The sequence below is a fragment of the Tursiops truncatus genome, chromosome 2 (genome assembly GCF_011762595.2).
Source record: "Tursiops truncatus isolate mTurTru1 chromosome 2, mTurTru1.mat.Y, whole genome shotgun sequence".
In the NCBI taxonomy this organism is placed as follows: Eukaryota; Metazoa; Chordata; class Mammalia; order Artiodactyla; family Delphinidae; genus Tursiops; species Tursiops truncatus.
The window spans coordinates 29,268,890-29,294,463 of NC_047035.1; the positions used below are offsets into that span (position 1 = coordinate 29,268,890).

The 25,574-nt window shown below is 49.1% G+C and overlaps 2 protein-coding genes across 25 annotated transcripts in view; both read right to left on the bottom strand.

Annotated features, from left to right (window-relative positions):
* PAPLN (papilin, proteoglycan like sulfated glycoprotein) overlaps positions 1-10,054 on the bottom strand; it is a 42,711-nt gene extending 32,657 nt beyond the window's left edge. Inside the window, exons 1-5 of one of the 23 annotated variants that reach the window (XM_033850903.2) lie at positions 8,099-8,397; positions 5,880-5,944; positions 2,996-3,032; positions 2,715-2,781; positions 447-562 (exon numbers count right to left, since the gene is read on the bottom strand). In XM_033850903.2, coding sequence (XP_033706794.1) covers positions 447-562; positions 2,715-2,781; positions 2,996-3,032; positions 5,880-5,944; positions 8,099-8,292 — 479 coding nt within the window. In that variant the 5' untranslated portion in view covers positions 8,293-8,397. The other 22 variants (XM_033850896.2, XM_073799246.1, XM_033850901.2 and 19 more) reach the window with 22 other exon arrangements.
* Positions 10,055-18,645: 8,591 nt separating this feature from the next.
* The window catches only part of PSEN1 (presenilin 1), a 77,910-nt gene continuing 70,981 nt past the window's right edge, over positions 18,646-25,574 (bottom strand). For both annotated transcript variants that reach the window (XM_019921714.3, XM_019921707.3), the window contains exons 11-12: positions 24,322-24,440; positions 18,646-22,934 (exon numbers count right to left, since the gene is read on the bottom strand). In XM_019921714.3, the coding sequence (XP_019777273.1) occupies positions 22,779-22,934; positions 24,322-24,440 (275 nt within the window). In that variant the 3' untranslated portion in view covers positions 18,646-22,778. The remainder of the gene's footprint in view (positions 22,935-24,321; positions 24,441-25,574) is intronic.

The following is a 25,574-nucleotide window of genomic DNA, read 5'->3' on the forward strand; positions in this document are numbered from 1 at the left end:
CCCTTCTTTTGCACCCTATAGTACCTATCAGAGTGCAGAGCACAGAGCAGGTGCTTACTAAGTCACTTAGAGTGAAAAACATCTATACTTGACAAAGAAGCTGACAGTAGAGAAACCACACAGGTTAAACTGTTGAAGATTATTCATTAATTCAACAAGAATTCACTGCACCTGCCAGGTACCGCATGAGGATCTAGAGACTCGGGGTGGATGAAGCAGGAATGGCTCCAGCCCCCTGAAATAAGGTGGTTGTTGCAGTCAGAGTGTAAGGACGTGGAAATGACTCAATTTCAAATTCTCCACTAACGCTGCTCCCAGCACAAATCCATTATGTCGTAGGTCCTGCCCCTGTGGCCTGGCACTGGCCCGGGACACCTAGCCCAAGACCCAGCTGCTCCCTCACGCCTGCCCTCTTTTTACAAGCTGGCCCATTCCCACCTTCCTACCTCTGGGAGTAGCAGGGGCGCTCCCGGAAGCTGACGCCCCCTCCACAGGTCCGGCTGCAAGGGCTCCAGCTGCCCCAGGAGCTCCAGGTGTCACTCTGCCGCCTCACCCTGGGAGCCTGCGGGAGGAGACACTCAGGAGGGACTCAGCACTTGGAGCCCCACAGGGTGCTCAGGGCTCCCCCGGGGCCCCCTGTCTCAAAACACCCCCTCCCCTGCAAAGAACCTGAGATCTTGTCTCCTAGAGCCAAGCCTTCAGGACGGCAGCACCGCCAGGCACCCGGACATACTTATTTGTGGAACTGGCCAGCTGTCACCATAAGGAGCTGGGAGCCGGCCTTCTCATCCGTCAACGCCACCTCCACCAGCCGCCCCTACTTGCCAAGTACAGCGGGCAAGCCGCCAAGCTGGGGGCAGAGATCTCTCCCCTGACCGTGATATCCCCTGGCTGGGAAGAGCCTGGTTTGAGAATCAAGATGTCTGCGAACATTCCCTTGAATGGAAGCCCACGGATCAGCAGAGCATGCCCTTCCAGGAGGGAGATACAAAAGGGCAGGAAGAACAGCGTGTCATCAGGCAGACAGGACTCCACCTGTGCGGGGAATGTTGCCCACGGGCAGCGCCATGTTTTTGTAGCTCTGGCCTATTAGAATAAGAACTTAATCTAACCGTGCGTGCGTGCGTGCGTGGTTGGAGTGGGGGCTGTGGTTTCTTCCTGCCGATCTGTGGCAGGGACTCCCAGGACTTCCCCAATATCCATCCTCCCCTTCTCCTATTAAGAGGACCCTTGACTCTTAGCTGGATACCTGGCTGCCTCCATCCCAAAATTCATTTCCCAGATTTCCTGCAGCTAACCACAGCTATATCACTAAATTCTTGTCAGTGAGATGTACATAAAAGTGTTGGGTAGCAGCCTCCAGTACAGGCATACCTCAGAGATATTGTACATTTGGTTCCAGAACACCGGTATAGAACAAATATGGTGAAAAAGCAAATCACACAAATATGGGGATTTCCCAGTACCTATAAAAGCTGTTTGCATTATACTGTAATCTATTAAGCATTCTGTCTAAGAAAAAACAGAAACAAATGTATGCACCTCAATTTAAAGTACTTGGGGCTTCCCTGGTGGCGCAGTGGTTAAGAATCTGCCTGCCAGTGCAGGGGACACGGGTTCGATTCCTGGTCCAGGAAGATCCCACATGCCGCGGAGCAACTAAGCCCGTGCACCACAACTACTGAGCCTGCGCTCTAGAGCCCGAGAGCCACAACTACTGAGCCCGTGTCACAACAAATGAAGCCCGTGCCCCTAGAGCCCATGATCCGCAACAAGAGAAGCCAACGCAATGAGAAGCCTGCGCACCGCCATGAAGAGTAGCCCCCGCTCGCCGCATCTAGAGAAAGCCCACACGCAGCAACAAAGACCCAACACAGCCAAAAAAATAAAATAAAATCATTTATTTTTAAAAAGTACTTTATTGCTAAAAAATGCTAACCATCATCTGAACTTTCAGAAAGTCATAATCTTTTTGCAATAGTAACAAAGATCACTGATCATAGATTACTGAAAAATATAATAATGATGAAAAATTTGAAATATTATGAGAATTACTAAAATGTGACACAGAGACACAAACTGAGCAAATGCTGTTGGAAAAACGGCACCGACAGACTTGCTCGACAGAGTTGCCACAAACCTTCAATCTGTAAAAAATGCAGTATCTGCAAACGCAATAAAATAAGGCATCCCTAAGAGATAGCTTGCATGTGCATTTGTCCTTTTTCTTCTTCCTCCTGTATTCCTTCCTGCTATTTGGAAATCAGATGTGATGGCTGGAGTTGGAGCAGCCTTCTAAACTATAAGGTAATTTGGGAATGGAGGCTTCACATAGTGAAGCAAAGATAGAATCTGGAGCCTGGAGGATGTGGTGAGACAGAACATCCCTAGACTTCTGACCTCTGGGTGTTTATTTGAAAGAGGGATCAAGTCTTTCTTGTGGAAGGACTGTTATTTGGGACTCTGTAACAGAAAAATAATCCTAATAGATACAGTTTCCCACCCGAAAAATCTGACACCCTGCAGCTGGCATCAGAAGCCCACATGCTACACACATATTCTCTTATTCACTCCTCAGAATAACCTGACGGACCCCAGTGCATGGAGTAGAGAGAGGCAGAGAGAGAGGGAGCCACGTAGGAACAGGTGGACACAATAGCAGGTTGTCTTCACTCAAGGCCTCTGCTCTTTCACCAGGGTCCCACCGACCTCACCTGGAGAACCAACGCCGACACTAGCCGAGGCCTAAGGAGCTGGAGAGGTGTTGGACGTGATTTCTTGCTAGGAGGCAAAAGGTGGACTGGAAATATGTCCCGTTTGCTGGAAGGGGACTTTATTTTAGGGCATCACGACATAAGAATCTCTAGGGGAAAGAAATCCCTGCCATTTTCCAGAGGAAGAATTCAAGTCCTAACGTGGAAAAGCAAACTCTTCCTCCCGTCGCGAGCCACCCGCCGGGCGAGGAAGGAGGTTTGCGCACGCGCAGATTACTCACAGTGTTCTAGCGCCTCGGTGCCAATCATCAGGTTTTCCTTGTTTTATAATAAAACCAGAACCCTGAATCAGAACAACTCACACATGCAATGAACCACGTACAAAACCAAGAAGGAAGGGCCAGCCAGGCCAAAGGTCTGAGCTTTCACTCCTCAAATCATTTACCCTTCAGTTCTAACTGGGCCAAAATCGCCAAGCCTCCAAAACCCAGCGAACCAGAATATAAAAGTGTTCTCTCTATGAAATTTAAACTAAAATTTACTTGGATCCGTTCCCGTTTTAAAGGGGAAGATGTTGAGTGTCGGGGTTGGAGGGTGACTTTCCAGGGACCACAAGCACCTCCACTCCAGACTCATCACTACAAAATAAGAATTCTGGAAGCGGCCCACAAGAACTGCTGCTTTCTCATCCTGCCGCCTCCGCCTGGCTACTAATTACCTCTGACCAAGTCCTGTTTGGGTGTCAGTCTCACTCCTGAAGCACGAGACTGAGCCTCCCCAGTCTACCCTTCCCTGCGCCTGGGCTGGGCTTACCGGCGCGGGCAAGGCAACAAGGGGCACCCCTGCCACCCAGCCACCTTGGGCCATCAGGATGGGGTGGGGGAGGACTCACCTGAATACAGGACCCCTTAAGTACCAAGCCTTACAAACATCCCCTTGCCCCCGAGCCCAGCACCCGTGAAGCAGGCATCCTGGAGCCAGGCCCCGTCCTGTACTTTAGTTTCTCTGACAAAAAGAAATCAGTCAGCCAGCAGCATCACAGACACATCTTGTTTCTCTATAATTACCCAAACCATGAGCCGCATGATGGTGTGAAGCCAGAATGAGCTGCTCCAGTCCACCCTCATCCTGGGCCTGTCCTCACCTGCCTCCTGACGCTCTCAGCACCCCACCAGCTCCTCCTCCAACCCCACCTGGGCAGCTCAGGAGCCCCCTTTCCTGCTGCACTGTTCCCAGGGGATCAGCTGCCCTACGTGCATGGGTGAGGGTGGGAGTGGGAACAGAGGCAGAGGCGAGGAGATTGGAAGTCCCCCTCATGAAGCCTCCCCCCGACCAGCCTGGGGTTGGGGGCGGCAAGGGGCGTGGTGCTTTATCCCTCCGTAATCAGCTACTCACTCTGCTCAGGCTGACCCCTGTCAGCACAGAGAATGATCCCATGAAGTTCTGGGGGTCCGGTGAGGAAGTCCTGGCCTCAGCTAGAACCGGCCTGGGCCATGGGGCAGGGGGCTGCATCCAGCTAAAACCAGCCTGAGCCACACCCTCCCGCAGACAGTGCAGGGGGTGTGGAGAGTTTTCAGCCCCAGCTATCCAGGTGTCTCTAAGGGAGAGAGTGCCTAAGAGGACCCAAGTTGCTATGGATACCTTGACTCACTTCACCTGCACGCAACCTGTGGGTGGGTGTTATTATCCCCCCGCCCCCTCCGTTAAAGGAATCTAAGACCTGGTGATTTGCTTAGGGTCACAGCTGTTAGGAGGTGGCTCTGAGTTTCATCCTGGTGTCCTGACACTGTCACCATGCCCCACCCGCACCCTGAGCTCTGAGCTTCAGCCAGGCACCAGGATAAAGCCTGTGCCGAGGACCTCAGGGTGTGGCACTTAGGGAACAAGGACCATGGGGAGGCAAAGATGACCCGGGGAAGCCAGAAGGTGGTGGAGAGGACATGAGCAAGGGGGCTTTAGCCCACTCTCTGCTCTGACTGTGGCCCATGCTAAATCCGTGGGGCTCTGGAGCAGTGCCCACTGCTGACGTCCATCCCTGCCTGCCCCTCTCGGCCCTGGTCGGAGGAGTCCTTCTCATCCTCCACTCACATTTCCACTGAGGCATCATTCCCCCTGCCCTCCTCAAGGCAGCAAACAGTTTGGGTTCTTTCTCAGGGGTCCTCCTGCTGGCCTCAGAGGGCTGGGTAGGGCTGTGGGTCTCCCCCTGCGGAGCGCTCTCCAGGGACAGGACGGAATCTGTGCCCTCCATCCTGTCAATGCAGGAGAAACTTGGCAGGAGCAGCCTCCAGGACCAAGCCCTGCTCTGCAGACAGTCCCTTCCCCAAAGATCGGTCCTGTGGTCTAGAAGATTCTCTGTACCTCCATAGAACCCAGGTATGTTCTCCAGGGAGCCCTGTCCTTCGGGCTAATGAAACCACTACTGTGATCACCAGTTGGCTTCCTGTGTCCACTTTCTAAATTTGCGCTAATGCGGTAGCCACTAACCACATGAGTCTATTTAAATTCACATTAATCAAAATCAAATGAGTCAGTTCCTCAGCTGCATTAGCCACATTTCATGTGCGCAGTAACCACATGAACTGAGTGGTTATCTTATTGGACAGCACTGATGCAGAACATTTCCATCATCTCAGAAGGTTCTATCGGTCAGCCCTGCTCTAGATGCTAACCCCAAAGGCAGTGGGGAATGGCTGGCACCCCAAACCTCCCCACTGAGGAGCAGCTGAGTTTGGTCCCAGGCAGGTGGCAGACATCTGGTGGGATGGGCCACCTAGCCCTGCATCTTGGCTGGTGCCAGCACTGACCCCCTCTTCCTTCCACCGTGATATACCACCCGGCCAGGACGTTCCCAGCATTAGCAGTGCCCCCCAGCACCTTCTGAAGGGGGAGGGCGCTGGGACGTTGCCATTTCTGCAAACTGTGCCCCAAAGCCAGGAGGGAAGTTTCAAGGTCCCACCCCTCTTTGAAGGAGCTGGGGCCGACGGTTCCCTCCTCCCACACCACCGTCCCCGTCGCCGACATTGGCCCTCTCCTGGGGATGGCGCCACTGCCGGGGGTGCTCCAGCCGTCGGGGGCTCCGGCCCGCGGCCAAGCCCTCGCCCCCGCCTCCCCAGCAGGGTCCTCCCGGGGTGGCGGAGCAGGGTGGAGGGGAAGGGTCGAACTCACCGAGGACCCGGGCGCCTGGGGCAGCAGCAGAAGCGCGAGCAGCAGCAGCTGCATCTCGGCCTGGCCTGCGGGAGAGGCCAGGGTTGGAGCGCGTGGGCGGGACAAGGCGCCGCCCCACCCACCCCGAATCCCGCGCTCCCCGCGGTCTCCTGGGCCGGCGCGGCGGGGGTGGCCTGTCCCTCCCTCCCGGCTGCCCACAGGTGACCCGGACACCCGCAGAGGGACTGGTGGGGATGCCGTGGGGCGCAGCGGAGCGGCCGTGCCACTCACACGGTGAGGGAGGGAAGGCCCGTCTATAACTGGCTTCTAAAAGTTCAAGAGTAACTTCTTTCAGGGTTTCAGAGGGATGGAAAGAGGGCAATTAAAAATACTTCCTTAAAAACAAAGACATAGGGCTTCCCTGGTGGCACAGTGGTTGAGAGTCGGCCTGCCGATGCAGGAGACGCGGGTTCGTGCCCCGGTCCGGGAGGATCCCACGTGCCGCAGAGCGGCTGGGCCCGTGAGCCATGGCCGCTGGGCCTGCGCGTCCGGAGCTTGTGCTCCGCAACGGGAGAGGCCACAACAGTGAGAGGCCCGCGTACAGCAAAAGAAAAAAAAAAAAAAACTTTCTTGTTAAAAGACCGGGAGTTCAGAATCAAAGCAATCAGACTCACTGTTTTAATTCAGCAAGAGATTCTTTTTAAAAAGCCATTACAGCGCTTGTTTAAAAACTCGTTAATAAAAATGTTTTTTAAAGTCTCTGCAGGCACTTTTAAAACTCAACTTAAATGCTTTAAAAATGTTAATTGTATCTTACTTTAAACCCAAGCCAGCATTTCTCTGTACTGGAGAAGCTCCACAAGCAGGTTCCCTAAGGGGTGTGTGTGTGTGCAGAGTGAGTGCAGTGTGTGCATGTGTGCAATGTAGTGTGTGTGTGTGTGTGTGTGTGTGTGTGTGTGTGTGTGTACAAAATGCCTGTGTGGAGTTTGGTGTGTGCACGCATATGATGTGTGCGAGTGCAGCAGGTACAGAGTGTCTGAGTGCAGTCTCGTGCATGTGTGCAGTAGGTGTGCATGTGTGTACATGTCACTGTACTGGAGAATGACATACACAACGTGCCCCTTTCAGTACAAAACATTAAACAAGTACTGGCTTGTATGCTTAAGTTTTAAAATCTGAAATTCTATCATTGTGCTCTTTAATTTTCTTAAGCATAAAATGATTGCAGTTTAGAAGAACAAAATAGAGCATACCTAAGCCAGGTTCAGCCAGATATAACCTGGCACATTTAACCATGCACATGCTCCGTTAATTTAGCACCAACTGTGATTCACGTAGGCATAATTTTCTCTGCAAACCGGAGGTCCACGCGGCTGGCGGGGTGAGGGCGGTGGCGTGCTGCCTCCCGCTCGCACCGCCGCGGTCCAGCCTCGCCTCTGCGGCCCCTCGTGTAAGAACCGCGCGCGGGAGGGGAAACCGAGGTGCCCGGGGAGCCTTGTTCTCGGGCTAACGGCAAAGATGCTGCTTCTCTAAAGTAGAGACTGCCTTCAGGGGGCGGGGATGAGCCTAGCTTAAGGAAAGACGGCAGGAAGGACAGAAGAAAAGAACTTTATTTATAGTTGCTACTGGGAGCGGCGGACTCCGGCCGAGCGGGTCTGTGGCTCCGCGCGGGCTGTGCCGGGGGCCGGCGTCTAGGGTCCCCTCGCGCCCTTCCCGGTCCGCACGCGAGGATCTCCCCCGCGCCCGCCCCGCGGGGGGAACGGGCCCCGTGCAGCCCCCGGGACGGAGAGAGGCGGCTTGCGACGTGAGGCGCGGGTCGGCGGCGCAGGGACCCGGGCTCGGGCGCTCCAGGCCCACAGCCGCAGCGGCACCGGGGAAGGGGGGCGCTCGGTCTCCGGAGACCCGCGCCGGAACGGCGTCCGACGTGGGGGAGGGCAGAGGAGGCGGGAGGGTTGGCGCGGGCCGCCTGGGTTGCGTCTGTCCGCCCAGCCCCAGCCCTCGAGGCTCCCGGGGTTTCCTGCGCGCCCACGACCTCCCCCACCCCCGCCCGAGGGCGCGCGACGCGGAGCGGGGACCCGGCGCCGCGCCCGCCTCAGCGGAGAGTGGGAGGCGGGGTCTCCTCCCGGAGCCCCCCAATTCCTTCCACGCCGCTCTCCCCGGGAGCCGGGCGGGGCAAATTCCTGCAGCAGCCCAGGGGCGAGCCGCCCCCGCCCCCGGGGTCCTGTCCATCCGCCTCCTACCTGTCTCCCGCTGGAGCCCGCTCTGTGGGTGCCCGCCCCAGCCCAAGTCTGGGAGGTCTGCCAGGCCGCCCGGAACGCCTGAGGAGGTTGGACTTTCTCTCCCCGCCGCTGGCTGGCTTCCTCCCCGCCCATCTCCCCCCGTCCAGCTCTGCTGACATCCATCCCCGGTGACCTGCGATGCCCAGGGCCTCCATCCCTTTGGGTCTATGCTAGGCTGGGCTTGCCCTTCGCTTTGGGGGCTGGCACCAGTCCCATTTCCTCTGTAGCCAGGTCTTCCGGTTCTGTGCCATCCTTCCTCCATGCCCACCTTACATACAACACAGCCCTGTGTCCAGCCGTCTGCTTGTCCTCTACCCCTGAATTCTATGCTTCGGCCACAACTGAGTTTCTCCACACACAATCTGCTGTTTCCCACCTCCCAGCCACCATTTCCCGCTGCCTAGAATGCACTCTGGAAACCCCCTCTTAACCTTGCAAACTCCTAGTCACCCCTCAAGATCCGCCAAACATCATCTTCTCTAGAACCCTCCCCATGCCACCCCAGGCTAAGTTGGTGGCCCCTTGCTCCCTCAGTCTCCATCTCTGTCTGCTGTAGTTCTACGGTGCATCACACAGCAGGGATCTGAGTCTCCCTAATTCAGCTGTGAGGTCCCTGAGGGTAAAGCATGCATCCCTATCATGTGAGTTCAAAGCACTAGTTGGGATCAAGGTAGGAGCTCAATAAATGCGATACATTTAATTTCCTTTCCTAGCTGTCCTTCTTTTTCTCAACCAAGGCACTCCTTGTCTGCCATCTCTGTTTTGGAACTGGAAATCCCCTATCCCCAGAAAAATAGCACTGGCCCTGGGGCACTCGGAGGTGGGGAGGTCACAAGGTTGATCCCTTTCCCTCATCCTCTTCTGTCTTCAGCCCGTTTCCCAGCCCAGCTATTGGGCATTTCTCCCCTGGCCTCCTGAGGGTCAGAGAAAAGTCACCAGTGGGGAGCTCACCCCCTCTTAAGACCTCCAGCTCCTGCAACTCATCTCCCTGGGCCATCACAGATGCTCAGACAAAAAGCTTATTAAAACATAAGCATGTTGGGCTTCCCTGGTGGCGCAGTGGTTGAGAGTCCCCCTGCCGATGCAGGGGACACGGGTTTGTGCCCCGGTCGGGGAAGATCCCACGTGCCGCGGAGCGGCTGGGCCCGTGAACCATGGCCGCTGAGCCCCGCAACGGGAGAGGCCACAACAGTGAGAGGCCCGCGTACCGCAAAAAAAAAAAAGTAAGCATGTTAAATCTGGCCCATTTCTTACCTGTCAGTGAAGAGAGGAGATGCAGCAGCTGTGTAGCAGGGGCCCCTGGGGACTTCTGTGAATTCTTAGGCAAAGATAAAGCTTGGCAGAGAAAAGGGAGTGGGATTACCCAAAGCCTCTCTAGAAAAGGAAAATCTGTTTCTTCCATTCCAAAAGCCCCACTCCCTGCTCCCCTCAGCCAGGAATTTTCGGAGCTTGGTCAAAGTTCCCTGTAAAGTGGGAGGCAGCTGCTTCTCCTGCTGTGGGGTTGAGCAGCCGAGGCACCTCCCGGATCTGTTCCTGGTTTCCCGCTACGATCTATGATCCCTTCTTCTCAGACACCCCGGCCCATGATTTCTTACTCCTCACCCCAGCGGCAAAGGAGACCCAGAGGCTGGGGAGGCAGCACCCGCACGCAGTGCATCCTTGGACCCGCCAGCTGGGCTCTGGCGGTTACTGGTTAGGGCAAGCACTGGCCTTTAAGCCTCACGTCCCACCGCCTCAGAGAGACATGGTGAGCACGGTGCCCAGCACATAATTCTTGTCCATAAAAAAAAATGGTGTGCACAAAAACATGGTGGTTTAGAAGGAAGATTCCAGGTACAAGTGTAAGACCTTCTCTAACATTGTAAATTCCCCTCTGTACTGGCCCTGTGTCACACTCACTGTGGCTGCACCAGGCTCCCTTCCACTTGGGGCTGGGGGTAGGGTTAGCCTGGGATGGCAGAAGCAGCAGGAACCTGCTCTGCCTCTCATTGTGTGTGAACTAGGGCAAGTCATGTCACCTCCTTGTCTCAACTTGCTCACTCAAGCCTCACGCAGAGGGTGGTGGAGCAGGGAAGTAACTGGCTTCTATAAAGCTGCTACCAGGTGCTCAGTAAAACTTAGTTCCTTTTGTCCCATGCTCCCTCCACCCGTATCCTGGATTCCCTACATCTTGAACATCTTTGTAGATTGCAGATCTAGGGACACGGCCAAGAAATAAGTGGCCAGATCTCTTTGTGAGGCTGGGTTGGGATGGGGAGCTGAGAGAAGAGGGAGATGGCGAAACCTCAAAAGCCTCAGGGCTCCCGGGATGCACCTCGGCCAGGAAGCCTTCCCTGTGCTCCCATGGTATGGGGTTTGCCCTAGCACTTTGAACTACTGCAGTGATGCATTTGTCTCTCTTTCTCCGTTTAAGTTGTGAACTTTGCAAGGGCAGTGGTCTGTGTTGTTCATCATTGTGCCCTGTACCAGGGGTTGGTAGTGGCCCTGAAGGTGCCCCTCAAGAGAGTGGTGCGGGAACCATGGCTGGTTGACAGTCTCCAGCTGCCAGAGCTACACCGCATTCCGAAAGGCTCTCTCTGCTTCTGCTCCCTTCCTTTTATCTTTGCTGCATTTCCCCCAATAGATCTCCCGTGCACCTAACCTGACCTGACACACGGGGCTCTTGGTTACAATCTGCAGAAAAGGACATGGCTAACTTAGAAAATTTATTCAGAGGAAGGACATTGGGAGCTCCTGGAATTGACAGGAAGCTAGAGAATCAGGCACAGAAATGGGCTGGAATCACAGAAATGGTCATAGATCATGGCCCAGGACCAGTGCTGGTTAGGACATCCTGCTGGACACTTGACTTTAGGCAATACTGACCCATGTCACCCCCAGAAAAAGCCCCTTCTAGACTCCAGCCCCAACAGGAGCATGTCGGCACCCTGACTGCCAGGACCCGGGAAACAAGACTTGGCAGGTTCCCCAGGTGGGAGTTCAGGCGCGGGGCTACCCCAGAGAACAAATGTCCACTCTCACCCTGTGGCACCAGCACTCGGTATCTGCTGACCCGAACTTAGAGAACGCCGCTTCTCTCCTTTCTTCTGTTTCGGATGGTGGTTTATTAATTTATTCAGTCCTTGAACACCTGAGTGCCTATGGAGAGAGTAAATGTCCGGCGGTGGTAAACGCTTAACAACCAGCTCTCTGGAGGAGAAAAAGCACCGCTTTGTAGCGTTGATCAGTTTCCATGGTGTAAACACCCCATGGCTGTTTTCAAGCTACCGAAGCAATGTCACTAAGCACAGGGTTGCACAGCAGCTCTCCCAAGCCGTGGACTGTAACACACAGATCGTCCTGCCCTTGGTGAGTTTACCTTCCAGTAGGGCACTGCATTCTACCCTTGTGGGTTCCTTTAGAATAAAACAAAGCTTACAACCTGAATATTCAAATATTTCCACTATAAAGTCACAACTTATGCTGCAGCCCACTACGAATCCAAAAGGGAAAAGAGAACACTTCACATTTGAGGATTTCTCCATTTACCTCTCTACTTCTCCCCACCCTCCAATACATACATCCATTTCCCTCGATATAGCCACTCAAAGTTGGGGGGGGGGGGGGGTGGGAAGGAGAGCGTTCACACACTCGGTGCCAGTCTGCACCCCTCCACACCAATCCCCTTTCCTCCTTCCCGCTGCCACATCCAAGTCAGGACCTTGAACGGGAAGTGAGACATGAGAGGGCAATGCTCAGGATGGCTGACGAGAGGCCATCACACGCCACCTGGCCTTGGAAGGAGTGTTACCATCAAAGCTGGGACAGAAATAAAGGTTCCTCAACCCTCCCACTGACACAAGGGCCATCCAAAACAGAACAGAATTCCTGGGATGTCCTTCTGTGCCCTGGGGCCTGAACCCAGATCCTGGGACAGGGCACCAGGGGGAGGTTGAGGCCTTGTGAAGACCCTGGGGTGTGGGCAGGACACTGCCCTGGGGCGGAAGACTGGAGAGCAGCAAAAAGGAGGAAAAGAAGGGGTTTTCCAGAAAACTTGTCCTGATTGGCTCCCACCCAGCAGGTCTATCCTCAGAGATCTCATCCCCTTCCTTCCACATGGACACACACACACACACACACACACGCATGCACACGCTGCAAGGATCCAGGCTACAGTCTCCTCTGGAGAAGCCAGTTGCCTGAACTCCTGGAGACATTAAGGGGCTGGTGTAAGGAGAGCCCCTCGCCCACCCTCTGCTTCCTGAGGGGGAAGGGCTCTGGCCTTCATGGGGTGTGAGGCCAGCCTGCAGAGCACAGCCTGGAGGGTCCCTCTGAGCCTAGCATGGGTGGCCTGGCCTCTAGAGCACAGCTGGTGTCCCGCGGCGGAGCAGTGTGGCCTCGCTGCCTCAGTCACTGCAGAGCGAGGGCAAGGTGTCATTCTCTTGTTGTGGGTTCTGACTCTGGCTCGGCGTCTCCTGCTCTGTGGCTGCTGTCCCTGTGGGCTGCCAGGGACGGCTCCTGGATTGGGGGCCCTGGAGGCCAGCAGCCAAGGCTCCTGAAATCCTCTCCTCTGGGTTTCTCTCCATCACTCTCTCAGGACACTGCTTACCTCCTCTGCTGCTTCAACCTCTGTATTTGGATGATTCTCAGCCCAGAAATGGAGAGGTGACTGTGCCTTGTGCCCAAGGCCTGGAAACATTACCCAGAAAGTTAGAGGACCTGCACCACGCAACTCAGAAACAGACTTTCCAACACTCAACTTAATGAGGGGGAAAGTACTAACTTTTTATCTTTTTGCTGTGCTTCTCTAACCAGTAAATTTCAGACCCATCATCCTGGACCCCTATTTTAGAGTACAATGCCACTTAAAGATAAGTGGTGTTGTGGTTACTTTTGTATTAAAACAGACTTACAGACTTGCAACATGGACAAACCTTGAGAACAGGGTGCTAAGTGAAATAAGCCAGATACAAAAAGACAAACATTGTATGATTCCACTTATAGGAGTTACCTAGAGTAGGCAATTCATGGAGACAGAATAGTGGTCACCAGAGGCTGGGGACGGGGGTGGAGGAGGAATGGGGAGTTAGTGTTTAATGGATACAGAGTTTAGCAAGATGAAAAGAGTCCTGGAGATGGATGGTGGTGATGGCTGCACAACATTATGAATACAAATACCACTGAACTATACATTTAAACTATTCACAACATTATAAATACAAATACCACTGAACTATACATTTAAACTATTCACAACATTATAAATACAAATACCACTGAACTATAATCATTAAAAATGAGTAAGGGAGTTCCCTAGTGTCCTCGTAGTTAGGATTCTGGCCTTTCACTGCCATGGCCCGGGTTCAATTCCTGGTCAGGGAACTGAGATCCCGCAAGCCTCACGGCACGGCCAAAAAACAAACAAAAAAATGTGATTAAGATGGTAAACTTTATGTCATGTGCATTTTACCAGAATAAAACAACAACGAAATGCATTATGAAATAAAATTACAACTTTTGTTTTCTTAAAACTCCAGAGACATTTCTGCCCGTGGCTGCCACTCTGGGCTGTGCCCAGGACCCTCAGGGTCTCTCACGTTCCTCTGTTGCTTGAGCAGCTTTAGGTAGAAAATTTGAGAAATGCTGTCTGCCTTTACAGAAGAGAAACCGGAGGCCCAGAGAGGTGATCCAACTCACAGTGCCCTCTGTCCTGGAGGTAAGAAGCACAGGCCTGGGGCAGCCCCTCCCACATTCTTGCTGTATGCGTCTGGGACTGTTATTCATCTTCTCGAAGCTTCCATTTTCTCACCTGTAAAATGAGGATAACCCTACTCACGGGTGAGGTGAGGATGACCTGAGACAATGCTTGTGACGGGCTCAGTGTAGGGTCTGGGCACGTTAATAGTAAATGCTCAACGGACGTTGGTTTTATGGGGCAAGTACGTTCCTCTGGGGCTTTTCTTGGTTAAATGAGGGGTAAGGAGAAGTATTAAGAACCGTACCACCCTTTATTCCTCCTGCATTCAACATGGCGACACTGGCCGAGGACAAACCCATGTATTTCTCAAGATGTCACAAGTGCTCCCTGAGGAGTAATCCTGTGTGGATTCAACCCCGACCACCTGTTTATAAATACTGGGTCTCTTAAGCAGATAAGGCCAACTGACCTCAGGCTCCACCAACTCCAGCACAGCCTTGTAAACAAGGGCAAAGTGGTTAATGTTTGTTCTTACTTAAAACATGTTCCCACACATGTGCCCTGTTTATATCATCCTGCATGGAAATCCCCTCCTGTGGACCCCTAATCCACCCATTACTTCATGTATTCACCAAACATTTATTGAGCAGTTTCCAGGAGCCCCAGATGGGTGGGTGAGTGCATGCACCCAGCTCCCTCTTACCACTCCGGCCAGCGCGTCCCCACACCTGGCAGCAGGAGGGTTTGGGTGGCTGGGCAGAAGGCATACCTCTGTGGTCTATGTGAAGGTGCCCACACTGGTCTGGCTCAGAGGCATCAGGGTGCATGAGACAGTTTCCTCTGCCAGCCTCCCTGTCCAGAGAGCCAGTCTGCAGACAAAGGCTGTCTGCTCTGAGAATAACGAAGAAGGAGTGTGTTGGGGAGGGAGAGGGAGCCACAGGAACATCAAACCTCAGGGAGATGGAGGCAAGAAGCAGGTCCCCGGCCCCCACCAGCCAGAGACAGAATCCTGGAGCAACACAGTCTGGGAGGGAGGGGCTTGTCGTGTGAGAAACTGGCTGGGCAGAGGCGGGGTGAGTCAGGGAGGGGCTGTGGGAAACAGCTGGCTTGGCTGAGTTCCCAGTGGGGAGATGTGGCCAGACTTATCTCCAGCCCCAGGGGCAGGAGCCCCGGGCCGCTGAGGGGGCGACCAGGCCTCCCCCGCCAGAAGGCTGGAGCACTGCCAGGAAGAGACAGGCAACCTTCCAAGCACCCAGGGGCCGATGGGGAGGGAGCTCAGCTCGCTGCTGGCTGCTCTCCTCAGCCCCCAGCTTGGCAGCTCCCAGGCCTGGTCTCTGGGGAGTTCCAACTGGGACAGGGCCTCTCTGGGTCACATCACCTGCCTCCCCTCACAAAAATGTTCACCAGTGCATTTGACTTAAAAACAAAAATCAATTTATGCGGCAATTAATGAATGCTTGGAGTGCCTTGGTGAATCATCTCTTTAATGACAAAAGTTGCATAATCACTTGTAACAAGTCTATGACTTCATTATTTACTTACTTAAGTCATTAGTTTATCTATTGCACAATCGAGGAAAGGGGGGATTCTAACCCTTGTTGGTTAGAAAGAGTTCCCCAAAGGATGATGGGACAGGGAGAGGACCCGGGTTCCTGTCACTCCTGAGGGTGGGCTGCTCTGGGGTCATTGCCATGGGCCCATCTGACACCAAAGGGGTCCCCGGGCTTAGAGGATAGGATCCAACATCAGCAGAGTCAAAAAGGCGATGCCGTCAATAGCACATTAACCCCTGGGCAGGCTGGCTGCACCGTGACGTTCCCACAGAGGCTGAAGGCCCTTAACAAACAGCCATGGAACTCACTTCCAAATGCCCAGTGAAGTAACCTGAGAACCAGAGTAGCCACGTTAACAAAAACAGAGTCTAGCCCATCTCTCCCAGGCCTGCCTTAGAGATAGCACAGACATGGAGGGAATCAGGGTGAAAGTGGACACCCTCTTGGCATCCTCAGACCTTGCCCCCGGGCCCTGTGCAGGTTACCCAGCATAGGAAAGCCCCTTCCCTCCCACTGGGATGTTACAGTACTCAAGCCTGATGACCGTTGCAAACTGGATGACCTTCTGGCTGGGTTTGGCGTCTCAGAAATAAGACTTCCCAATGAGATTCCACGACGGCGGAAGGTGGCGGGGAGGTCATTTTCAACATCTCAGAAAATCTGAGGAAATCACACATTCACATCTATCTGGCTCAAGCAAGTTAAAACTCAAGTCATTTCACTAAATATTTATGCTATCTTATGGCAGATGTAGGTAAATCCGATTAGTAAACAGAAAAACAAATTATTTCCCAAATGAGTTATACAGTTCTTGGTGGGCAAAATCTCTGAAAATCTAAGTGCAGGATAAAGTTCCAAAAAACTCTCTCCTCGGTTTCCTTGACAGATATGTGATAACCTTACTGGGAGAGGATGCACCAACCCTTAAAAAACTCACTTAATTTCAGGTATTTAGGTGTAGTATAAACATTTTTATCTAGCTGCCAGTGTTGTTTCCACTTTTAAATCATCCTTGTACGTACATCTTTGAGGTTAGTGGTTCTTGACTAGGTCTGCTACCCAAGAAAACGAATCCAATCAGAATTTCATCCTCGGTCCACTTCGAGGTGTTCTATGGGTAAAAGGGTAACAAAATCCTTTTCTCTTTTGCATAAGGAATTAACCTTGGGTTACTACATAATTAAAACAGTTTTAGGGGAAGAAAAGACAGAGTCAGCAAGAGTATGTCACCCTTTCTCCCAAGAATTAAGACTCCCATCAACTTAGTTTCTGAGGCTTTTCCATCTCCCTCCATTAAAGGGTCTGGCATACCAGGCACAGAAGGGCCAGCCCATGTACGAGAATCAATCTTTGTCAAGAATAAGAGGCCCTGTGTTGAAAGGTCCCTGTGGTAGGTCAGGTCATCATCGTCCACGGTTTCTACAAGTCATTTAATGAAGGAGGTATAGTCTAAGTAAAAATGGAAACAGATTTAGTTAACAAATTAGGTTTCCCTCTGAGTAAATCAACTGAATTCAAAATCCGATTATCCTTGGGTGTCTCCCACGTTCCTCCTTTTTAGCTTATGCTGTTTGTCTTCTTGACGATTCAGATTCTTCCCTTGTTCCCAAACTTGGTTCAAACCTTATGCTGCTGGAGGAAACTGCGCTTTTTTTTTTTTGGCGGTATGTGGGCCTCTCACTGTTGTGGCCTCTCCCGTTGCGGAGCACAGGCTCTGGACGCGCAGGCTCAGCGGCCATGGCTCACGGGCCCAGCCGCTCCGCGGCACGTGGGATCCTCGCGGACTGGGGCACGAACCTGCGTACCCTGCATCGGCAGGGGGACTCTCAACCACTGCGCCACCAGGGAAGCCCGGAAACTCTGCTTTTAAACCCTGTCTTTTGTGGATCCCTCCTTACTCTGCTTTCCCATTTAGATCATGTAGTGAGCCAACATTGTACTTGCTTGTACTCAAGCATGCTGTTTCACTTTTAACCAGATCCTAAGCTACTGGTGGGCAGGGCCTCCTCTGACTCTGACCCACAGAAGAATCCCCAGGGAGAGTGGTGGTGCTACAAAAAGCTGTGGTACTTACCTAGTGATGCAGGAAATCCAGCCTCATTACTCCTGCTTCTCAATCTGCTTGAGGACATTCTTCCTTCTCATCGAGAGCACCATTATCAGGGCCCCTAAGAATCAGATAGCTGTCAGCTGATGAGGACAAGTCATGATGCTGCTCTGGCAGACTCTAGTGACACTGCCTACAAGACTCATAAAAGCAAATGATGCTTCTGATTCCCGTAGGAGGGAAAGACACCTTTTTTTTTTTTTAATAGTTTATGTTTCTTTTCTTTTTCTTTTTTTAACATCTTTATTACCTTCTTTGCTTCTTGATGCCCTTGGCCAATGTACCCAGGAACACATCTACCACCTCTCCTCTGCTTCTTCTGAAGACAAATAGGCCAACTCTGGTTTTTCTGCCACAAACTTATTTTTGACCAATAATTCCCAACACCGTGTATGCAATTCACTGTGTAGAAACAAAAGGCTTTGTAGAGTTTGGGGGTAGAGTGATAGGACAACCTATGCTCTACCAGGTCAAGAAAAGTAATGTTGCTTTTTTCCATTCATGTGACCTACATAATAATTTTTAAAAGATAATCCTCTAGCTTATGAAATATCTACACTGTACTACAACATACATCCTATAAGTTATTTTGATAGTCTTTACATTAATTTGAGTTAGATGTTTTCTAGAAGAAACAGTCTTCAGAAACTAAGTGTTAAGAATAGTTGAAGGCTTCCCTGGTGGCGCAGTGTAAGAATCTACATGCTAGTGCAGGGGACACGGCTTCGAGCCCTGGTCCAGGAAGATCCCATATGCCGCAGAGCAACTAAGCCCGTGTGCCACAACTACTGAGACTGTGCTCTAGAGCCCACGAGCCACAACTACCGAGCCCACATGCCACAGCTACTGAAGGCCGCGTGCCTAGAGCCCGTGCACTGCAACGAAGAGTAGCCCCCACTGGCCGCAACTAGAGAAAGCCCGCGTGCAGCAACGAAAACGCAATGCAGCCAAAAATAAATAAATAAATAATTTAAAAAAATAGTTGAGACTTTCCATAAATAGATTTAATATCGTACCCTTCAGAGATGTGGCCTGCTATAATCCATACCACTTTATTATGAGTGAATGATGGAAACAATGCATTTGTGTTTCTAGACTGTTTCCTGATAATCGCTGAATAGTTTTCACAGTTACATATTATAATACTTTCATGTAAGAAAATTAGCACAGCTGGAGTCATGCGGTCTTTATTAATTTGACAAAAAACAGGAAAATCTGCACTCATCTATCAAAATTATATCTTACCAAGAATTTGAAAGGTATTTAAAAAAGATGTATTCACAGTCTGTCTGAATCGTGTACAAATCAATGTCTGTAGAAGCAAAAGCCAGACAATGAACACGTGAGGGTAAATGATCCCACTGAAACCCACACCCCAGCACCTTGATAGCACCATAAACACGACAGTCCTGTACTCAGTTCCGATAGTTGACTTGTAAACTGTCCTGTTGCAACATTTACTTATTTTAAAAGGAAAATTGCTTTCTGGGAAGTCCTTCCTGCTACACAGACCAGGCTGAAGTGCTAACACCAGATTCCAGGGCCCAGGGTGGACTCAACTACTTCCTCGGGGCAACGCTGAAGCTGTCCGAGGCCCTGGGAAACAGCTTAGACATTCAAGAAGGGAGTTCACTTCAGCACCAGGCTGATCTTTAATGCACAGATCTGAAGTGTTTCTTGCCAGAGGAGAGGACTGTTCCAATGATGCTATCCAGATGATTTGGGATGTGAGCGTGATGGTGGCCTTGCTGGGATACCCTGCTCTGCAGCTTCAATGAGGGTTGTGAAGAGCTGAAACCACTGTTTTTAATCTCCTGTGTCTGGGGAATTTAAAATGAGGCAAGAAGATCACAAGGATCACTTCTTGGCTCAAATTTATGATGATATTATTTCATCCCAGGGCAAAACCAAACATCCAGTTTTCAAGTCTCTTCCCAAACTCAGCGTTCAGGATCCTCTTGGAGTTGAGGAGAAAGACAAACGCAAATCTGGAGAAAAAGGAGTACTTTACTGGAAGGATTGGTTTCTGGAAGACTCAAGTCACCATAACATCAATTTTATAAGCCCTCAATAACAGTTACCATGAAAAGGGGTTATTGACAGGTAGCTAATATTTTAGAGAAGTTAAAGCTGGTAGTTACCAGAAAACAAGAGACTATAGCTACATTCTGAGGTTACATCTTACTCATTTTTGCATCCTTAGACTCCAGCACCATGCCAGCAACACAGAAGACATTGAACAAAATTTTTCATCGTGGTTTCTGAGCTCATTTTCTTCAGGGCTAGATCATGAATGGGCAAATACGCAAGGCCAGGCACTGGGGGTCAGGATCAGAGGCTTCCTTGAGATGTCTGACCTTGGAAGATCGTATGTGGTAGTTCTGTCTCACATATTACAAAATACGATCAAGACTACATATATAAAGCTTGTTGAGGCCAAGTAAAGGGCGAGTACTAAACATATTATTTGTTTGGGCATCTGTTATGGAAGGAGGGTTTTTAAAATCAAGGGACACTTTGAAAAATGGGGATCCGTGAGTTTAAAAGTAAAAACACCACCTCGTCAGTTGTTGCTTCTGTAGTGAAATAAATAAATTGTTCACTTATGATTTTCTTTCAAGTTGCTTAGAAAGCTCCTTTTTCTGATCAAGAGAGCTATTTACAGTGAGAGCTGTGATCTGAGGACCACACACTAACCTGGTGAGAATCAAAAACAGAGAAGCGATCCCTTCCTCTTTGAAAAAAAATCCTCTACAAATCCTCCAAATATGGTTGGTATTTCCATAGGCTAATTTGTGGCAACATTCTGTATGTAAACACTCTCTATTCTTCTGTAGGCCCGTCGGACACAGACATCAGTGGTCGCCCTTCTTCCTACTGTCCTCCCCTTTTTATTAAGCAGGTCAGCTGGGCTGGTCAGGTTTTACCATTTGTTCTGTCTGGTTCCACAGTCAGCCCTTGCCCCTGGGCGAGGGTGCATCCTCAGTGGAATTGCTACTGTTTTCTCTGGTGACAATCTATTTTTCATGGTGGAAGACTAGCATTTTGATATTTCAGAAACAACTGAATTGACTCTAAGAAGGTTCAAAGGAAAAGTCTGCGTCCGAGACCGGTGCTTTAAAGAAATAAGATGTATTCTCTCTATGCTGAGATGTGGTTCCACCTTGCAGAAAGTGACAGGTCTATGGCAATCTTTCTACATAGGACAGCAATACAAAGGATGGATTTGAACACAATCACACACACCACACACCCTCTTCAGAGATAAACCCTTCATGAAAGAGACAGCATGTTTGGGATCCTCACACAAATAAACTACTCTAGGTCAGGGCTCCCTTCAAGACTGCTTCAAATCTTCAAATCACACATTAGTGTTCAGGTGGCTTTGTTGTAACTGTTGAGCTTCATGTCTTCCTGGAAGATAACACCCACACTGTCACATATCCGAGGAGAAAAAGAAAATCTTGGGAAAAAGGGCCTAAGAGGAGCCAGTTTTTACACACAGGTTAGTACCAGCACATTACTCCTGAAGTTAGTTTCTTATAAGAAATATTCCATGACAGAAAACAAATACTCTAAACTCCAAGGAGAACCCCAAACCAGATCAAATGATGGCTGGAGAGACAGCAGCAGGAAACAGAGGGAAAGCTGGCCTCTCTTCAGCCACAAGGAGAAACTAAGTTTCTCACAAATGCTTAGAGTCTGATCACCATGGCTGAGGGCTGTCCGTGGTAAAAGAGGGGGTGTGCCCCGGCAAAGCTTCATCCAGAGGTGCCGTGTGCTCGCAGGCGGAGGCTCTGTTCATGTGCATTGGCGCAGCTGAACTGCACAGGGCCTGAACTCTGCAGCCCAATTCTCACAAAGGTACATTGAAACTAAAGGTAACGTGGAAGGGAAAACACAAAGCACCCATTGTGAGGTTCTTGAGGAATCACTCGGATCCCCTCCTTCCCAGGCCAGGTTGTGAGCTCATCTTGTCCCATTGGCTGTTAGAGGCCCCTCCTCTCCCCTCTTGGCTGCTGGTTCTCCCCCTGACCCTTGGTTCTCCCACAGCTCACCAAGTGAAGTAACAGCTATCTCCAAGCTTTGTACTGATACAACTGACTCATAAACTTTATAAACCACCAGCTTTTGGCTATTGGTTCAAATTCTGACCTACTGTCAAGAGACAATGGGTTGTAGTTAAAAAGAAAAGACAAACCAGGACAGAAAGTGCTTCACCAGCCATCTTACTCTTCTTTAATCCTACCATCTTTGGGCACATTGCATTTGCTATTTAAGAAAGTACGAAAGCAAGGCTGGTAGCATTGACTCATGACACATTCTTTGCACCACACACAGAGCAAAATCCTAGAACAACTGGATCATCTGCTTCCACAACAGAGCTGTCTTATTCGCTGTATAGGAGAAGTGCTTGTGAGGGGAGTACCGGGAGAGAGATGGAAGGAGGGAGGGACCTGGGGGCAAGTGAACCCACAAGTATGCCTAAAAGTTAGGAATTTGGTGGAAAATCCAGAATTTACCTAAGGGTAATAGGGAATTGTTGAGTTATAGTTCCACTCTTTCCAGAAATAAATGACTGCATTTGGAACCTGAGGTTAAGACTTTTAAGATAAAGCAACCTCAAATAAGTTCAGACTGGCCTTGGGAAGAAATGGCAGCCATAGATGGTAACGAGCTTCAGTGCTTGAGAACAAGTGTCAAAATCAACCTACACCTCAGGTGAAAAAAAGTCTTATTTAAAAATGGTAAGTCTTCAGCAAAAAATCTGAAAGTTTGAGCCCCTTTCTATCTTTCCATTTTGCTCTGGTGCCTGCTCTCCTTACAGTATCTCGCGAAAAGGTTCAGAATTCAATACAGATTTATTAGGTTGACTTTCAACATGTAGTTTAAGATGAAGAGTCCTGTTTGGTTTAAACCATTTCATTTAACCTCTTGGTAATGGTAGTCCTGAGAGTCTGCAGCGTTGGTAAAATCCACCTGTGACCAAAGGTCAACCTGCTGGTGGGAGCACAGCAACTTTCTGGCTCATCACTTTGCCTTGTTCTTGTCCCTCAAATCTGGCAGTTTCTGCACTGAGGGACTCGGTCCACCACAATGACATGTTCAAAACCATTTTCTGTAGACACCTCCTTCCAACGCCCAATAGTGCAGGTGGTCAGGAAGACTTGGAAGGAAGCTGCAAAAAGTCCAGCTGGGAATCTTGACTTTGTTAGATGTGGACACAGGAAAAATCACCTTTGTCCTCCCCAGATTTATTATAGTCAAAGGAGAAAAATCCATGAGATTCTAACTGCAAATATGCTAGATATAAAACTGATGGAATGCTAATTGGTCCATAAAGGGTTGCACAAGATAATCTGTGGCAAAGTAGAAAACAAGCCCAAAGGTGATAGAGATTGGAAGAGCTGGCAATGCTTTCTTGAAAATGGCGAGGAGCAATAATGTAAGGCACAAACCCTGTGGAGAAGAGGGGAAAAGACACAAACCCAGACATAATTATGCAAGTATTTTGTGCAAATCAACTCAATCACAAGTCTCAGTTTTAATTTAGTTAATTCAATACAATCCTTTGACGTTAACTTTTAGAACAAAATTTTTTCATTAAACCTGGAAACAACATTTATTTTCCTTTGCAACAGAGATCATTATCCATACACTGTTGATATTTCATCCCTAATTCTAGATAGGGAATAGAATCTGAAAATAAGTAAAATTATTTTTGAAAACAAATAAACAATACTGAAATTTCTATCTAAACTACTGGGATGGCTACTGTAGGTTTACTTTGGCTAGCTAAAAATCCCAGAGGTGAAGAACATTCTTTATGCTGTCTGGGGGCAAAAAGGTGCTCATGGAATAAACCAATAAAAGTTTGTTTATAAAGTGTATACTGTTTTCTTATAAACACAGAGCAGCTATATAATACACCCCATTTTTTATCCTAGTTACTGAGACATTAACTATAAAGTCTGGAGGGTGAGCTGCATTTAAGGTTTATCCAAAGTAAGTAATTTTCTTCTTAAAAGCTTCAACACATCCAGAAAACTAACCTCAAAAGAGAAATAAATGAAAATTCTAACTGGTCATATGATCAAGATAAATCACAAGTGTAATCATAAAATAAATGCGTAAGTAAAGGCTCTCGTCTAACCTCTCATCCAACTTCATTCACATATATCAAAGATATCACATCTTTAGCAAAAATAGCAATAAGAAATATGAGTTATTTACTTAAATCATTGTCTTGAAAGCTTCAGGCTCACGTTGTAGCACTATAAGCAAAATCTATGTGTGATCGTGCACTGAGTTAGCTTTTCTTGCCTCATACTTACTGCCCAAAGGACACTGTATGCTGCAGGTCGTGGCCTTAAACACAATACCACCACCAAACGCAGACTAAGTGAGGATCTGCTTACCCCTTTAAGACTGATCTAATTCCTTACATTATCTATGCTGCTGGGCTTGAAGCAATGGTTCCTACTCGGAGGTACTTACCAGAATTTCCTGGGGAACTTTTAAAAAAACACACAATTAAAACAAATTAAATATTCGGTTGGCCAAAAACTTCATTTTGGTTTTCCATAACATCTTATGGAGAAGCCTGAACGAACTTTTTGGCCAGCCCACTAATATCTCAGGGTAGAGACCCACAGTTTTAAAAGCTCCCAGGTGATATTAATGTGTGGCCAGGTAGAGAATTACTCAGGTGAGGTCCAATTATTTGTGTTTTTAAAAAAGCTCCCCAGGTGATTGGAACACTCAGCCTAGCTGGGGTTAAAAGGACCACCTTTTAATCAGAATTTTGAGATGAGCTCTGACACGTTTTTAATCCGTGTATACTTACAATTAATATGGCTACAAAACAGGCTATGGTTGTGTTCCAGTCTCCACTGGCTGTTGCAGAAGCTTTACCAACCAGAACACTGTAGAAAATGAAATCTCCTAATCCAAGTTTTACTCCCCCTAAAAAGGAAAGATTATAAAAATATAAAGTTTGTCACTCTTAAAAAAAAGAAAGTTTGTCACTCTTTGCTATGACTTCACAATTCAACTGTCGCTGCCCCCCGCCCCCCATCCTATGCTGAATGAGAAGTCAGTAAATGATATCATACAAAATTAGGCTTTAGCTACGTTTTCCCTTTCCTTTTTGGTTTTCTATAACAGGAGGTTCAGATGTTATGTGGCTAACTCTGGTGTCTTAACAGTAGATGCTGCTGTTATATAGCAAAAATAATAACAATAAATAGTAATTGTCATCTACTGAATGCCTAGTTTATACCTGCACTTGTTCTAATAAATCCTCACAGAACCCCTATGAGATAGGTATCATCTCCTTTTTTTTGAAAAACAGCTTTACTGAGGTATAATTTATTTCATAAAATGCACCCACTGTAAAATGTACAATTCAATGACTGAAAAAATTGTGCAGCCGTCACCACAATCCACCATATTTCCATCACCCCAATTAAGATACCTTCTGTTCACTTACAGTTAATCTCCACTCCCCTCCCAGGCCTTAAGCAACCACTGATCTGCTTTCTAACTCTATAAATCTGCCTTTTCTAGACACTGCACAGAAAGGGACTCATACAATATTAAGTCTTTTGTGACTGGCTTCTTTCATTTAACATAATTTTTAAAAATTGAAGTATAGTTGACATACAATGTTGTATTAGTTCCAGGTGTACAACGAAGTGATTCAGATATATATATATATATATATATATATATATATATATATATTTTTTTTTTTACAGATTCTTTTCCATTATAGGTTATTACAAGATATTGAAAATAGCTCCCTGTGCTATACAGTAGGTCCTTGTTGTTTATCTACTTTAAATATAGTACTGTATATCTGTTAATCCCAAACTTCTAAATTATCCCCCCTGCCCCACGCTTTCCCCATTGGTAACCATAAGTTTGTTTTCTATGCCTGTGAGTCTATTTCTGTTTTGTATGTAAGTTCATTTGTATCATATTTTAGATTCCACATATAAGTGGTATCATATGATATTTGTCTTTCTCTGTCTTGATTTACTTCACTGTATGATAATCTCTAGGTCCATCCATGTTGCTGCAAATGGCATTATTTCA